At 39.6% G+C, this 16,944-nt stretch overlaps 3 protein-coding genes across 4 annotated transcripts; all 3 read left to right on the top strand.

Moving 5' to 3' along the window:
- Nucleotides 1-4,387: 4,387 nt before the first annotated feature.
- LOC147760259 (E3 ubiquitin-protein ligase TRIM56-like) lies at nucleotides 4,388-16,060 on the top strand. 2 transcript variants are annotated; one of them, XM_086994353.1, is made up of 2 exons: nucleotides 4,388-5,113; nucleotides 13,618-16,060. In XM_086994353.1, exon 2 carries the CDS (start codon nucleotides 13,636-13,638, stop codon nucleotides 15,535-15,537), a length of 1,902 nt encoding a protein of 633 aa, XP_086850479.1. In that variant the 5' UTR covers nucleotides 4,388-5,113; nucleotides 13,618-13,635; the 3' UTR covers nucleotides 15,538-16,060. The 2 variants fall into 2 exon arrangements, with proteins under 2 accessions (XP_086850479.1, XP_086850478.1); XM_086994352.1 differs by lacking the exon at nucleotides 4,388-5,113 and adding an exon at nucleotides 12,777-12,905.
- Nucleotides 6,265-7,173, top strand: LOC106173759 (E3 ubiquitin-protein ligase TRIM56-like). Its single transcript, XM_013554995.2, has one exon. The coding sequence runs from the start codon at nucleotides 6,265-6,267 to the stop codon at nucleotides 7,171-7,173; it is 909 nt and encodes a 302-aa protein (XP_013410449.2).
- On the top strand, nucleotides 7,201-8,163 carry LOC106173760 (uncharacterized). Its single transcript, XM_013554996.2, has one exon. The coding sequence runs from the start codon at nucleotides 7,201-7,203 to the stop codon at nucleotides 8,161-8,163; it is 963 nt and encodes a 320-aa protein (XP_013410450.2).
- Nucleotides 16,061-16,944: the final 884 nt, after the last annotated feature.

Genomic DNA, 16,944 nt, shown 5'->3' with positions numbered 1-16,944 from the left:
TCCAATAAATATGTGTATTGAATGATATAACAAACATCAGAATTATTTAGGCCATTTCACAGTATATGGCCCTTTCATACACTACTAATCAGACACTTTGATTATGTCAAACTCTTTCAGTTCAGGCTACTGAGCTCGAGATTTTATTCTGTATAAATACTAGCCACTTAAAAAAGCGCAACTTTTTGTCTTGACAACAATGCTTCAAAATGCTCAAAATCTGTTGGCATGGTCTCTGTATTCAGTGACGGAACACCCCCTCAGACCTGCAGTAACATACTGATACGCTGATTCCAGACAATGGCTGACTTTAGATTTTTTTAGATTTTAAACTTTAGATGTTTCCATTCCATTTCAACACAAGTTGGGACAAACAACTTGCATTATTCAGTTGTAAACACTCAATTCTAGTGGACATTGAAATCTGAAAACTAAGTTTAGGAGACTGAATTCCATGCTGACATAATTTCATGGCTGTTTGATCTTGACAGGGGTAGTGCAATTGGCCATTGCCATGGGCACAGTGTTGAGGTTTGGGCGGGCATAAGTGGCAATTTCAAGACTTTCGCTGTGTTTGTGCCATCCGTTCATCAACACCCAACTCTACGCTTGCTCCCCCGCACGACAATGCCTGTCCCAATAATAACCGGCGTAACGTACGTGACAGAGAGCCCCCATATCAGAGGGTCCTCGTCCCATTCATTTGTACAGGTACAGCCTCACTCTAGATTTTGATCCACATATGTCAGACTAACCCTAACCATTATAACTATATGGAGGGCGGGTTTTCTGATACACGGACCCCAGTTTCGTTACACCGGGATAAAACAGGTGTACCTGCAGCAGGAGCAGATATAGACTTCTTCTTCTTCAGACCAGACATGTCTCCCATTGAGCATGTCTGGGATGAACTGGACAGACTCTCCATAACCGCCAGCAGCAAAGCACAGCCTTCCGCCGTCATAGAGGCCATTCAGAATGAGAAGAGCCGAGTGCTATCTGCTCCACGGCCTAAATATGGCGGGCCTACATGAAAGGAAGACCGCTTAATCCTGTAATGGTCTCTCCGCCTCTTTCACGCCTGAAGGTATGGCATCTTTCCTAGATCCGCTATTTATCTCAATGGGCGATTTATAACCAGGTCAAAGCACACGTCTTTGATACCGATTCTGCTTTTTTGTTTCAGCTGGTCAAATGAAGACACTTGCAACGTATTTGAATTCACGTATATTGCAACAGAAGGACGCAAAGGATATGCTGCAACAAAAGACGGTAAGTTTGTGCATTGTAGCATTATGCATTGTAGCCTATCTCGTGTTTCAGAGAGTCTCAGGAATGGTCTCCAATGTTCCTTCTGCTTATGGGACCATTCCCATAACCCTATCGTGCTAGACAGATTGATCTTACTCCTCGGAAATTATCGCTAAATCGCATTAATTTAAGCGGCTTAAATGTCTGGCACGTCCCCCTCGTAACTTAAAAAACTTGGGTAAAGTTGGGGAAACTTTGTGGTCCACGATGTTGTTCATGCTTCTTTGCGAGGGGTGTGTGCCAGACAAATAAGCTGATTACACTGTCTGCACCCTAGCGGGAATAGGCGTTTAGATCTGAAACTCTTGATGTCGTGAAGGTTGAAGCTGATGTATTTTTTGGCCACTGGTGCTCATTTTTATAGCATTCTTTTGCACAACATTATAGTGATAAGGTATTGGTAGTTTTGGAGTACGTCATGCAGGATATAATATTAAGAAAATCTCATTTTTGAATGCGTTCTTATTTATAACTAACACGTTTGGTGGGCCCTGGGTGCCACACCTGAATTGAGGATTAACAGGATTTGCGGTCTTCCTTTCACGTAGGTCCGCCATATTTAGGTCGCGGCCTTACTAGACCTCGGCTCTTCTCGATGTGAGTGCTCCCTTAGTAGTTCAAACAAGTCTGGGGCCATAACGAGCTTAGAGCGCATTTCGAACAGCAGACAAACAGATCCGCTGATCAAATATGGCGGCCCACTAATAAACTTGCCGCCTCATTCCCGATTAGACACGGAAAAGATTCCCGGCGGGGATTATGCAACAAGCATTTAAGTGGGTGGACCATATTTAATCAGGTGATCTGTTAGTCCGCTGTTCTGAATGCGCTCTTAGACGTATTTAAATTGCTAACATTATATTATTTATTGAAATATCTCCTGGTTGATACTCCACTTGCAATGTTCTTTTGTAAAAAGTGAAAAATTTATCTGAATATATTTATTCGAATTTTCATTTAATTTTAATTATTAAACATTAAAATGCACATTTCACTAATGTAGTAATATGGCCTTTCTTGCATTGTTCAAGTAAAGCACAGCATCCCCTGACGAAAATCTTCAATTAAATTTGTTAATACCTCTTCTCTTCTCAAGAATCATCTTTTTTTTTGGATTTTTAATGATCTTTTTGAGATATTTTGCCTCTACTGGTAGTTATTAAATGTATTCCTGTCCTTTCAGATGGTACCATTATGTTTTACACTAATATTGTGGATACCGACTATCACTTCATCTTGACCCGTCATTACTACCCAGAACTCGGGGAAAGCACATACCACCTTTTAAGCCGGTTCTTGTGCTTCAACCCCAGAAATGTGGCTAGAATGTTAAACCGTATTTCCCGGGACCCATGCCTGAGAGGAAAGAGGTTCATGGAAATGGAACATACTGGAGGTATGTGGATTATATAAATATGATTTGTTGTGTTAGCTTTGACCAGGTGTGCTATGACGATTGTGTTAGTTGAGTTTAGTAGCATTATCTACATGTAGAAATCAAATAAAGAGAATGCCGTTTCCTTTTCAAATAATAATTTGATATAAAATGATCGTATAAATACATCAACAGGTAATAAAATTATATTTATAAAAGCTTGTTCATGGTCCTAGTGATAACTATCAACTAGCGTTTTAATAATGATAATCACTTACTTAAGAGCAAACCTGAATAAAGAAACAGTTTCGCTACGTTTCACTCGTCATGAGGGCATCTTCAGGCTGAATGGCCACAGGTCATAAGGCACCTTGAAAAGAGACAAGGTACCTGTAAATAATCTGCTTCTCCCCCCATCTCAATCCACACCGTTCTCCCAATTACTACCCCGAGTGAGAATCATTCAAAGGTCTTCCATCACCAAACGGCCCGTTGGCATTTAGTTCTTGTGACAAAGTGTCTGTTTCATTAATTATTTTTTCCGAAGTAAGTAATTGCTATCATTGTAATCCTATGATTCATGAATATTTTTGCATATATAGGATTTAATCAATCAAGAATTAATCCCGTTTCGAAGTAAATGATTATTATAACTTAAAGATTTTCAATTGATAGGATTTATGTACTAGATATTTTCTTGTAGTTTCTTTTCAAACCGTTGTTTCTTGTCTTCCAGTTTGTGGAATGCCGCCTGCTGCCAGTTGGTCTGAGATTCTCGCGTAGAGTTGAGAAAAAACGTTACCTTTTTATGTTAATGTATCAGATATTCAGATATATAAGGTCTGAAACTACATGGTCCATGATCTGTTCTCCCTTTGTGTCTCTCTCAACCTCCCAACTGATTGTTAACGACCGCCTGCATTACTGTGCTTGTGTAAACCAAGGAAACCATTTGAGAATAAAGGATATGGGGTGTTTGAGAAATCAAAAGGAATTACATACGACGTTTAAATACAAATAGGCCACTACAACAGTTGATTCACAAGCAAACAATATAGCTTTACGATAATACTGCCTGCCCCTTAGTGTAATAGTGTCATTCATTTAATGCTGTCAGCTTTACGTTTAAATAAGTTCACTTCAGTAAAAGAGGAAATCAATCTACTAAGGGACCATTCAGAATGAGAGGAACCGAGTGCTAGCTGGTCCACGGCCTAAATATGGCGGACCTAAATGAAAGGAAGACCGTTTAATCCTGTAATGGTCTCTTCGCCTCTCACACTCCTCCACACGCGTCGTCCCTCGGCCGGTCGCATTGAGACGAGATTTAATTACTGTGCCGCTGCAGGGAAAGTTCATAATCTTATATCACCCAGGCAGCCACAGTACTAATGACTCCCGCATATTAATTTCACCTTAGCTATTACTGAAAATCTTGGCACTCTGCCCCTTCTATTTAACCTTAACCTGTCTCTTAGCGTTCTAGGACTGAATATTATATATCGTCGTCTGGGTTTTCACACTCTGGGCTACGTGACATTTTGTTTTTGTATGTGCACCGTTTCTTCTCAGTCAGGAACAGGTCACTGTGCACACCAAAATCACCTACGGTAGCTGTAGACTAAGGTGTAATAGGGTGGGGGGAGACACTACATTGATTGCGGTTGTTGAGACGTGATTGCATTTTTTGCGACATCCCTAGTTTCTGTACTATATCTATAGCTTTCGATTATAAACCAAACCTAGAACATATACATATGTAACACATGCATGTGCCCATTAATGCATCCATTTGAAGGTTTGTCGGTCTAAATCCACCCACAATACTACTAACGTTAAGTGAATGCATGATTGTTAAATCTCACAGTACAAATAACTCAAACAACTCAAATATCAAAAAATGCTTACTAAATCCACAATACAACTTTTAGTCCATGAGCCAAATTGAAAAAAAGGCCTTATTTAAGGATTTGGCTGCACCCCCCGTCAGGCAAAGGTTTTATGATTGATTCTTGTAGTTTAGAACCTGAATTTTTCATTTCTGCTTGTTTCCGGCTTGAAAAAGTGTCCGTTTGTACCGGAAACAGGCCAAATCCAAGATGGCCGCCAGTAGCCATTTAGCTGTGGATCCAGTGCGGGCCACTGTTAAATATCTATCTTCAATATATTTTATACGCTACTTCTACCAGGTCAGTCGTATCAGTGCACACGATTGATTTCAGTCAGATAACGGCGATAAATTGTGTCACCATGTCTGTTGTGTACATAGAGATAGCGCCATATTGCTGATTAAGGTGACTTTAAAATCTCCTTGGACGTTAAACGTCTCACCTGACCAGGTGTACGTGTCAAGAGAGACAAAAAACCTAAATGGCGACTGGGAGCGTGTACCTGCCACCAAGAGAAATATAACTGGAGAAAGTACAGGTAAAACTCACTCCTTATATGTCGTAATATACTATATTGGGAATGTAATGTATCTGAGAATGACCTTGGTTGGGGTTTGCTGCAGTTTGTGGCTTTGCAGTGCACTGAAAATGACTTTTGGCACCGAGTTTGGATTGCAGAATGCAATCGTCATAATTCGGTAACCCCTAGCTTTTCAGAAATTTTACCAACCGGCTGATACCCGTCATATTAATCATTGAACCATGATAAGAGTAGTAGTTGATAATAATAACAATAATAATAATAATAATATTTAAATAAAAAAATTCGGTGAGGAGTGGGATTCGCACCCACTCTGCTGTGCTTTACACCCACAGACGTTACCACTCGGCAAGCAAACTTTACGATCAAATCTGTTGTGACTGACAATATCCGATACCTGTCACCCTTGCCGAAGCTTTACGAAAACAGCCGATGTCTAAAATGCCTTCAAATTTACTTTTATCAGTTATTACCAAATTCAAACTACGGCCACTATCTTTTCACTGCTGTCAGTTGTCAACAGATTATTGTAGTTAAGGAGACAAACGTGACGAGGAGACAACGGCTGATATAAATAGATTCTCGTTTTTCATTTGTTTAACAATTCACTTTATACATTTTAAATAATATTCAATCACTTGTCTATCTTTTTTTTTTTACTTTCAATTTCATTTCAGCCTTCCTTTCCTTTTTTTTAATTTTTTTAGTTTCGCCTTGTGTTTGTGCTATATTCTGTTTCGCGTGTCCTGCCATCGACCGGACTTAATATTCATCTTTTTCTTGTGTATAAATATTACTGCACTCATTATCATCTGGGTAATTAAAAAGTAATGTGACAAACCTTTCTATCCCTCTCTTAATTCCATAAAATGAAATACCTGAAGTACCTTGTTGTTATTCAACACCACCAAGATATTCCTTTCTTAGCTGATTTTTATTGTCAAAATCACCCTTACGGGGTCCTCCTTTTCTTTCATATGTAAAGAGTTCTTATTTTATTAAAACATTGCATGTTATATTAGTCGTATATCTTACACTGCATGTATTTAGATGTAACTTAATGGTATAAATTGACATCTAATACCAAAACTTCATCAATTATTCGATGTGTTTCATTTCTTTACATTAAGGTGTTGGAACTATAGGACATGTCTCTGTCCAAGATCCTAACGGAAAATTTCCTAACGTGCCGTATATGCCTTGGAAAGTTCGAAGACCCCAAGGTCCTCGGCTGTACACATACGTTTTGCCAGCATTGCCTCCAAGACCATTTGGACAGAAACTTCAAAGGTCAGCCTGTCTTCCCTTGTCCTATTTGCAGGGGTCATTGTGAGCTCCCTGGGGGCGGTGTTAGTGGTTTACAAACAAATCATCTTCTGGTCAGCATATCTCACACACTTGGTCAAGTAGAACAAGCCAAGGATACCAAGAAATGTGCGATATGTTGTTTGAAAAATGTCCCCAATCCACCCACGGCAACAAAACGCTGTTTGGACTGCGAGGAAAGTATGTGTGGAGATTGTTCTTCAGACCATGTGCTTCATAAGGTCTGTCGTGACCACAAATTGTTTCCTGTCGACCAGTTTGACAGTGACGAATACGTGAAAGAGATGCGTGCCCGACAAAATACCCTTTGTGACCACAACAACAAGGACCCCGTAGAAATCTACTGTCCAGTTTGTAAAAAGTTCGTCTGCCTCGGCTGCATGGTTTTAGAACATCAGGGTCACGATTGCCTAAGAATAAACATTGCTGCTGACATACGCAAGGAAAAACTAGAATTTCGCGTAAAATCTACACAGAAGAAAGGTCTACTCTACGATCAGTTCAAGACCGCTGCTGAAGACCAGAAAGCGTCAGTAGAAGAAGGAAGAAAAAAGGCAAAGACTCAAGTTGAGAAGCAGTTAGAGCTAGTAATTACGACGGCCCGTCAACTTGCCAATGATATTCTGGAAGAAATAGACGCCAAGTCGAATGCCAAATTAGATATTTTAAATAATTTTATTTCAACTGCAACCGCCAACCAAAACCGACTGGACGACGTTGTAGCCTACTAGAGAAAGCTCATTAACCATGGGATCGCTATGGATGTCCTGCAAATGGCCTCTGCCTGTGAGCAAAGCATCGAGAGCGTTCAGGCTATCGACATCCCGACCCTGCCTGCAGTCATGACCCAGATGCAGCTTCTCACCAACGACATGGAGGAGTGCGTTGCCAATATCAACAGTTGCCTTGGACGCTTGGTTCACGCTACGAGTGGAAGATTGGTGACATCATTCAAAGTAGACTTGGCCGACTGTCCTGAAGAGATGATCAGTCATGTGACCACTGATACAAATGGTGACATCCTTATTGGTATTTGGTGTGATGAGGAGAAGGCACGGAATAGAATCCACATCTACGATAACAACTTTGTCCTACAGGGAACAATTTCTAATCCAAGAGCAACAGAAAAGGATGTGCTTGGTGGGTCTGTCATTGATGATGACGGTAACATTGTAACTTATTGTCGGGAGTCAAATGAAATCATTGTCTTCACCAAGACAGGGGACCACGTCAGAACATTCCACAGTGAGTTACCAGAAGCAGTAGCGATCAACAGCAAGGGTCATTATGTTGTAGCCGGTCTTAATACTCTGACTGTGCACCACAAAGATGGCAAGGTCTTGCAGACAACACCAGACCCAGAGGAGGAATATTTGAAATACATCCACTGTAACGTGAATGACGACGTGATTATCACAGGAGATGATGGCATCCGTGTATACAATTCCAATCTCCAGGTAAATTACAGATATGGTACCCAGGGTGATGGAGACGGACAGGTGAACACCCCGTGTGGCACATGCTGCTTGGATAACGGAGACATAATTCTAACAGACCTCTGCAACAATCGTCTACACCTGGTGTCACCAGATGGGAAATTCAAGCAATTTCTTTTAAGAGAAGAAGATGGACTTTGCTTTCCCAACGATATCGTAATAAATCGTCTGGGACAACTGGTAGTTGGGGAACTGAGTGGCAAGATCAGAATCTTCGAATTATGACTGATGATACCAAACGAACAATGGACATCGACAACATGTTTGTAAATGGAATTTTTACATGTTCGTAAATAATGACTGAAAAATGCGAACCTGTTATTTTTGCGAAAGAAGATATATGACAGAGCAACGGGGTTTATAAATTTGACAGCTTTCGCACATTTCCTGTCGCATATATCCAGAACAGTGCCTCAGTGAATGTCCCTTTGAAGTAAAAGATGACATCAATATTTGGTTTGTTAGTTTTATAAAGATGAGGATACATTTATTATTTTGATAACTGAGATTCCAAGATAAAAGTTTAATTGAAGTATTGTGAAATATGAAAATGTTCACATTGTTTACTGATATTATTTTTGGGGTTTGTCATGTGCGGTACTCATATTCAATCAGAACTCGAAGTATATTTTACGGTTGCTGGGGAGAATTAATTATTTGTTTAATTTCTGTATATATGCTCTTCTTGTAATATGAAATGTGGTACTTTGGTGGACAACCGGTTGAAGTTGTAACCCACTACAAATATCTGGGTCTAACTATAACGCCAAGGCTCGTTTGGACAAAAGCCACCACTAGTTTAAGTCTGAAAGCAAGAAAGGCAATGATTATGATTGATAAACTTGAATATAACACTGGGAGGGTTAGGTCTGATATTGCATTTATGATATTTGATAAAATGATCGCGCTAATTTTATTTTACGGTGCAGAAGTTTGGGGATACCAAGTGTATGACAATATAGAAAAGGTACAACTTGCTTTCTGTAAAAGGATTCTTGGAGTGGGATCAACAACTTCAACAATAGCGGTCTTGGGAGACTGTGGTAGGTTCCCATTGTTTATAACTTACTTCAGTCGGTGTGTCAAATTCTGGCTTAAATTACTGAGAATGGAAGAAAGCAGATATCCAAAAGCGTGCTACAAGATTATGTTGGTATTAGATCAGGCTGGTCGCATTACATGGGCGACTAAAATTAAAGAAATACTTTTTAGATATGGTTTTGGGTTTGTATGGTACAATCAGGGTGTTTAGAATGAGATATATTTTTTAGAAATTTTTAAGACAAGAATGAAAGATTGCTACATTCAAGAATGGAACGGCCAGTTACAGAACTCGTCTAAATTAAATTTGTATTGTACATTTAAATCTGTATTTCAAAAAGAAAATTATTTATTGTTGAATCTCCTGAAAGCGCACTTAGCTGCTTTCGCCAGGCTCAGGTGTGGACCATAATCTTATGATTGAAAAAGGTAGACATGACAACGGTATGCACACTATGTAAGGATGAAATAGAAAACGAATATCACTTTTTGTTAACATGTGAGATGTACAGGGACTTAAGAACAAAATATATACCAAACAGGTACACCTGTCAACCAAATATCCAAAGGTTTAGACATGTCTTCCAATGACAGAGATTTGATGATTTACCTGATTAATTATGTTTATTATGCCTTTAGAAAAAGAGAATCTTTTTTGCAACGGATAGTGCACGTACATGAGCTCTCCGCATGCGCAATAGTTACGTTATATGAACCATTTACATTTGTAATCTGGGCAAATGCCTTTATACGAAAATAAAATTAATTATGATATATGCTCTTCTTGTACAATTACCTTAATCATTCTAAGGAAGTGTTGTAGGCTTGTCGGTGTGTAAATTAAGTCTACCGGAAGCAGGTTCAAAGTGCGGGTATTGTGTCCGAGTCCGTCTTTGGTTAGCTGGTTGGAGAACTACAGTTCCTGTTGGATGCGCAGAATTTCTGTCCTGGCACAGATTTCTGTCCTGGGGCAAGCGACCTCCCCGGCGCATTTTCCAGACGCCGACAGAGCGGACAATTTCCGGGTGGGCAGCTCGGGTATCGCTAGCTTTTTGAAACACCTGTCGCGTATTTAAAAGAAGGGGAGAATCAGAACTTAAAGGATCAGAGTTACTGAGGCGAGTTACTAAATAGAAAATAGTGTGGATGTACTGTCGATAGTGAAAATGCTTTCAAAACCCTGCTGCGTTATAATTTCCAATTCTGATTTGAATTTTTCTGCATTGTTAGTTGTGATTAATTTTAGAAAGAAAATTGTTTTGATAAAAGAGCTAGGGAAGGCACCCCTATTTTTGAAATGATCAAGCGTCGCGAAATACTTTTCTTAAAGTTTTTGTTTTTAAGAAAGGATTTAAGAATGCATTTTGTGCGTTGGGCTATCACATTTGTCGTGGCACAGTGTTAAGTCCACTATCGGTCTTGATTGTATAAAAGGAAGATTTAACTTGCTAGTTACTAAGTAGTTAGTAGTTACGAATAAAATAACAAGTGGGGTAGATGTAGAACACACACAAACAGGTAATGGATATTTATGAAGACAGTATTACTGCAGTATTTTACTTGTGTAACTGCACTGCCATTCATTACTCTTAAAAGAAAAAAAGAAGTTGATATGGTTATCGGAATTCATGTGAACACGTGTTGTGCTTCTTAACACTTCTTGTCATTTTAACCGTTAACGATTTCTTCCTGGTTATATGCATACTTGATATAGAACCTTCGCATCGGAGTGTGACACTTTCACCAACCATGTGATCGCGAACATTTTGTAAACCCGACAATTAAGTCTCGGTCGTTATCCGCTTCTCGTAAGTAGAATTTTACTGCAGTTTGTTTCCATTTGTTATGTTTTTATTTCATTCATTTTTATTTATTATTTTAATTTTAATTTTAATTAATTAATTAATTTATTTATTTATTTATTTATTGGAAAATAACTAACGCAACATATGGTTTTAAACATAAGGTTACCGGTTGGATCATAGAAATTTCATTATCGCGTATCGCCCAGACAGCCACAGAACTTACGACTAACCGCTCATAAAGTGCATCTTTGCTATTACTGAAAATGTTGACACCCTGTCCTCTCTGTTTAACCTTAACCTGTCTCTTAACGTTCTAGAACTGGTTTCGTAAAAATGATATATCGTCACCTAGGTATTCACACCAGGGCCGTAGCCTGAGCAAAATGCCAGGGGGGGCAGTAAGCGGACACGAGGGGGCGAAGCCCCCGAGGGGGGAGGGTGTGGGAGGGTGTGTCCCCCTCCCACGGTGTAGAAAATTTTTAAAAACTGTATTTATAATACTGCATTCTGGTGCATTTAAACTGTTATTTATTGCTCAATCAGAAGTCAGAAATTGTGGGTTCATTTTGCCATAAGTTCAGCCTGGGGGATAGCTCCCTAAGGGAGGGTGAGCTTTTTGGCATGAACTGAGTTGGCTAAAAACAGTACACCTTTGTAAACAGATTGTTGAATGATTGTCCAGTGGCCATGAGTGCATTTTCTCACAGAATTGATACCAACTTTGCAATTATTTTTTTTTTACCTTTGCGATTTTTTTTGCACCTCAAATCCCAGGGGGGGCAGCTGCCCCCCTTGCCCCCCCGGAGGCTACGGCCCTGCACACTCTGGGCTAAGTAAAATGCTGCTTTTGTTTGAGTATCGTTTCCACCTCAGTCAGGAACAAGTCACACTATATGCACCACGATCATCTGCAAACTAAAGTCCCCGTCACACTTATTCGGAATCAGCAGGAATCAAGCAGAACCAGCCAGAATGACTAAATTTTAAAATTCGTACTATATTCGGGAAGAAATTTCAAATTTACATAAATTCTTGTAAGAATGCTGTTGGAATACTCAGAATGCGCTTGAATCCGCCTGGATGATTTGTGCACATTTTGGCTGTATTAGCTCTCAAATGCAGCTCGAATGTAGTCGGAAAACTAGGAATATCAATAATGCTGTCAGAATATTTAGAATACTCCTCGTATGCCGCTGAAATAGGATCGAGATGCATTCAAGTTGCATCCTGGCTCATTCTAGCAGAATTTGAGGTGTCTTGCCATTTCGGTTCTCCCTCGAAAGTGATCAGAATGTTTCGAATGCTGTCGGAATGTTGTGAGAATATTTAGAATGCAGTCATAGTGCAGTTAGAATACTATTCAATTGCCATTCCATAATTTTCATCTTGGAATGCACTTCGAAAGTTTTTAACACGAGTAAACATTCGGCCGGCGTCAAGAATGGGTAAAAATATTTGGAATGCACTCGGAATCTTTAGAATGCTCTTCGAATATCCAGTAACGCACAAATAATTGTCTTTCCAACGGCATTCATGCTCATTCCACCTATTATGTGACGGGGGTATAAGGTATAATGCGGTGGAGGGGATGCTGCATTGATTGCGGTTGTTGAGACATCCCGAGTCCCTGTACTCTTCCTATTGTTCATCATATAATTCATACATGTAACCAGCAATATATTAATTAGTCTGTGTACACCATAACTGCCACCGGTAAGACAAAAGATATATGCTAAATTTCAATAATCTCAATTATATCATCTCAAGTATCGAAATTCACAATACAACATAAAGGTTAATGTCCAAGTGCGGGCAACTGTAATATATCTATATGTCACCTGCTGTATTAAATCTTTTTTATACATTACTGCTACTAGGACAGTTGTATCAGTGCACACAATTGAATTCAGTCAGATAACAGTGATAAAATATGTAACCATGTCTGTATTGTACAAATATTAAGTGTCATATTGCTGATTACATTGTCTCTAACGTCTCCTTGAACATTGAACACCTCACCTGACCAGGTGTACGTGTCAAGAGAGACAACACACCTAAATGGCGACTGGGGACGTGTACCTGTCACGAAGAGAAATACATGTATAACTGGTGAAAGTACAGGTAAATTTGACTCTTAATATATCGTAATATATTATATTGGGAATGTTATGTGTCTGAAAATGACCTTGGTTGGTGTTAGCTGCAGTTTGTGTCTTTATAGGGCACTTAAAATGACTTTTGGCACAGAGTTCGGATTGCAGCATTCACTCGTCATATACCTACCCTGTAATATTTTGGTTACCTCTAATTTGTCAGAAGTTTAATCCCATTCTCGACTTTTATAAATGTCATAATTCACTTTCTAAAGTTTAAATTATATTCAATTAAATGAGTTTTTTGTAGAGCATAAATTTCACTTCCGCCATTCTATCCATTTTCATGTTATTAACTTAGATTTATGTTTGTCCTATATTCTGTTTTGCTTATACACCTTACAGCACTCATTATCTGGGCGATGAAAAGTAATATGGCAACTCTCTCTCTCCCTCTTTTTAGTAATTCCATAAAATGAAATTCTAGAGGTGCTGCATTGATATTCCGCACACCAAATTTTCCACTCTTATCTATGTTTCATTAATTTCTTACAACCGCCCTCACGGGGTCCTCCACACGTAATGAAAAAGTTGAATTTTTTCAAATGTAAGGACTTCTTATTTCATTAAAACATTTAGTCGCATTTCTTGCACTGCATGTATTTAGATAAAGCTTAATGGTATAGATTTATGTCCAAACCTTCAACAATTATTGGATGTCTTTCTTTTTTTACATTAAGGTGTTGGAGCTATAAGACATGTCTCTGTCGAAGATCCTAGCGGAAGATTTCCTAACGTGCAGCATATGCCTTGAAAAATACAAAGTCCCCAAGGTCCTCGGCTGTGCACATACGTTTTGCCAGCATTGCCTCCAAGACCATTTGGACAAAAACTTCAAAGGTCAGCCTGACTTCCCTTGTCCTATCTGTAGGGGTCAATGTGTCCTCCCCGGGGGCGGTGTTAGTGGTTTACAAACAAATCATCTTCTGGTCAGCATATCACACACACTTAATCAAGTAGAAAAAGCCAAGGCTGCTAAGAAATGCCAAGTGTGTTGTCTGAAAAATGTCCGCAATCCACCCACGGCAACAAAACGTTGTTTGGACTGCAAGGAAAGTATGTGTGGAGATTGTTCTTCAGACCATCTGCTTCATAAGTTAAATCGTGGCCACAAATTGTTTCCTGTCGACCAGTTTGACAGTGACGAATACGTGATAGAGCTGCGTGCCCGACAAAACACCCTTTGTGACCACAACAACAAGGACCCCGTAGAAATCTTCTGTCCAGTGTGTAAAAAGTTCATCTGCGTTGGTTGTATGGTTTTAGAACACCAGGGGCACAATTGCCTAAGAATCAACATTGCTGCTGACAAACGCAAGGAAAAACTAAAATTCCACGTGAAGCCCATCGAGAAGAAAAGTCTTCTCTTCGATCAGTTCAAAACCGCTGCTGAAGACCAGAAAGCATCAGTAGAAGAAGGAAGAAAGACAGCAAAGTCTCAAGTTAAGAAGCAGTTAAAGCTAATAATTCAGCTGGCCAGTCAACGTGCCGATAATCTTCTGAAAGAAATAGACACCAAATCGAATGCTAAATTAGATACTTTAAATGAATTAATTGAAACTGCAACCGCCAACCAAAACCGACTGGACGACATTGTAGACTTCTCGAGAAAGCTCATAAACCACGGGAACGATATGGATGTTCTGCAAATGACCTCTGTCTGCGAGCGAAGCGTCGAGAGCGTTCAGACTATCGACATCCCGACCCTGCCTGCAGCCATGACCAGGCTCCAGCTTATCACCAAAGACATGGAGGAGTGCGTTACCAATATCAACAGTTGCCTTGGAGAGGTGGTTCCCGCTGCCAGTGGAAGATTGGTGACATCATTCAAAGAAGAACTGAGCAAGTGTCCCGAGGAAGTGATCAGTCGCTTGACCACTGATGCGAATTGCGACATCCTCATTAGTATTTTTTGTAAGGATAAGGCACGAAACAGGATCAATATCTACGATAACAACTTTGTTCTACAAGACAAGATTCCTAACCCAAGAGCAGCAGAAAAGGACTCCTTTGCCGGGATTGCCATTGATGATGACGGTAACATCGTCACTAGATGTCAGGGATCAAATGAAATCATTGTCTACACCAAGACAGGGGACCAAGTCAGATCATTCCACAGTAAGTCACCACATGCAGTAGCGGTCAACAGCAAGGGTCATTACGTTGTAGCCGGTTTCAATACCCTGACTGTGCACCACAAGAATGGCAAGGTCCTGCAGACAGCACCAGACCCAGGGGGTAAATATACCAAACACATCCACTGTGACGTGAATGATGGTGCCATAGTCTCAGATCCAGCATCTCATCACATCCGTGTCTACGATTCCACTCTCCAGCTCAAATATAGATATGGTACCCAGGGTGCTGGGGATGGACAGGTGGGCAGACCGTGCGGCACGTGCTGCTTGGATAATGGAGACATAATTGTAACAGACCCTGGCAACTACCGTCTACACCTGGTGTCACCAGATGGGGAATTCAAGCAGATTCTTTTAAGCAAAGAAGATGGAATTCGCGTTCCTGTAGATGTAGTACTGAATCGTTTTGGACAACTGGTTGTCGGGGAAGAGAGAGGTGGGATTAAAGTTTTCCAGTTATGACTGATGATATCAAACTAACAATGGACACCGATTATATGATTGATAATACAAAAGACTAAAACAATTCTTACTTACAATGCAATGTCAGCCAGCCGTGTAGAACTTACGTGACGTGGACCATAAACGTTTTGTTTCAATAAAATTCCTCGGCCCATTGGTTGCATATCCTTTAAGGGTCAGAATTGTTATCTGTGACTAAACAGGCATATGATATCACAGAATATTGGGTAGCTGCATTTGTGCATCACGCATATTGTTGTAATACAAACATTAATTGTTACCTGTTTATACTGGAAATGACTGAAAAAAATTAGCATCTGTAATTTTTGGGAAAGAAGAAATCTGTCAAAGCAACTGGATTCTGAATATGTCAATGTTTATACTGTTACAAGTATCACTCCTCTATAATTTTTTTCAGTTTTAGAGAATTGTTTCCCCTGTAAAATAATCTACTGTATTGATGTTTAAAATTATTTTATTTATGTATTTACACTGTTGCAATGCATGTATCATTCTGAGAGGACAGAGAGGCGTTTGTTATAAATTGTACGAATGGGAAAATTTAATTGAAAAGTTAATTGTTTAATCAATCTATATCTCATTAATTAAATTATCAATATTACATTTTTCATATATTAATGTATTGTTGCATTCTCAATCTGAATATTTGTAATTGTTGTCTGTGTGTAAATTAATCGGGTTTAAAGTAAAGGATGGAAAAGTTGTAGTTCCGTTCAATTGCGCGGAATAAGTATCCCTGATCCTGGCACATATTTCTATCCGAGCAAAGATTTCGGTCGTAGTTAAGATTTCTGTCTGAACGCAGATTTCTGTCCAGGAGCACAGTTTTCTCCTCTGCCACATACGTCCCCCCTGACGCAGATTTCCAAAAGCGGAGAATTTCATCGTGAGCAACGCAGGTATCGATAACTTTCTGGGGGGTCCTGTTGCGTATTTAAAGGAGGGGTAAATCAGCTACGATTAATTTCTGATTCTGATTTGAATTTTTCTGGTTCATGCAGAAAAAGGACAAAGAGCGCGGAAAATGTCTTGGGATCGTTTGCTAGACAGTCCCTTTCAACAAATTTCCCCAATCTCTTCTAAGGGACCCCTTGCGGTTTTTGTCATAAATTGTTCTATCCTCACAGTTTCGCTTGAAAAGTCTATGTCATTAACGTAAGACCAAATAGTGTCCCTCGGCCGTTTTCTTTGCTTGCTTCTTCAATTCTCTCCGAATATCACAAAAATTACTCTACGAAATCGTGTGCAAGTTTTTGCCAAATTTGTACAGGGGCCATAGGTATACGGCGGAATTTAAATACGTAAAAAGTTACTCGTGGGACCTCTTAACCGACTCAGAAAGATCTTGGTTCCCGATTACCGATTCGATATAATTATGACAGATTT

This window comes from Lingula anatina, chromosome 8 (assembly GCF_051362555.1).
Source record: "Lingula anatina isolate TDL-2025a chromosome 8, LinAna3.0, whole genome shotgun sequence".
NCBI classification, from domain to species: Eukaryota; Metazoa; Brachiopoda; class Lingulata; order Lingulida; family Lingulidae; genus Lingula; species Lingula anatina.
The sequence above is the reverse complement of the archived record's forward strand: the minus strand, read 5'-3'. Positions and strand labels throughout refer to the sequence as shown.

Bases quoted from the DNA above. Each gene is read 5' to 3' on its own strand.
- LOC106173760 (XM_013554996.2), top strand. From the start codon at position 7,201: ATGGATGTCCTGCAAATGGCCTCTGCCTGTGAGCAAAGCATCGAGAGC.
- LOC106173759 (XM_013554995.2), top strand. From the start codon at position 6,265: ATGTCTCTGTCCAAGATCCTAACGGAAAATTTCCTAACGTGCCGTATA.
- LOC147760259 (XM_086994353.1), top strand. From the start codon at position 13,636: ATGTCTCTGTCGAAGATCCTAGCGGAAGATTTCCTAACGTGCAGCATA.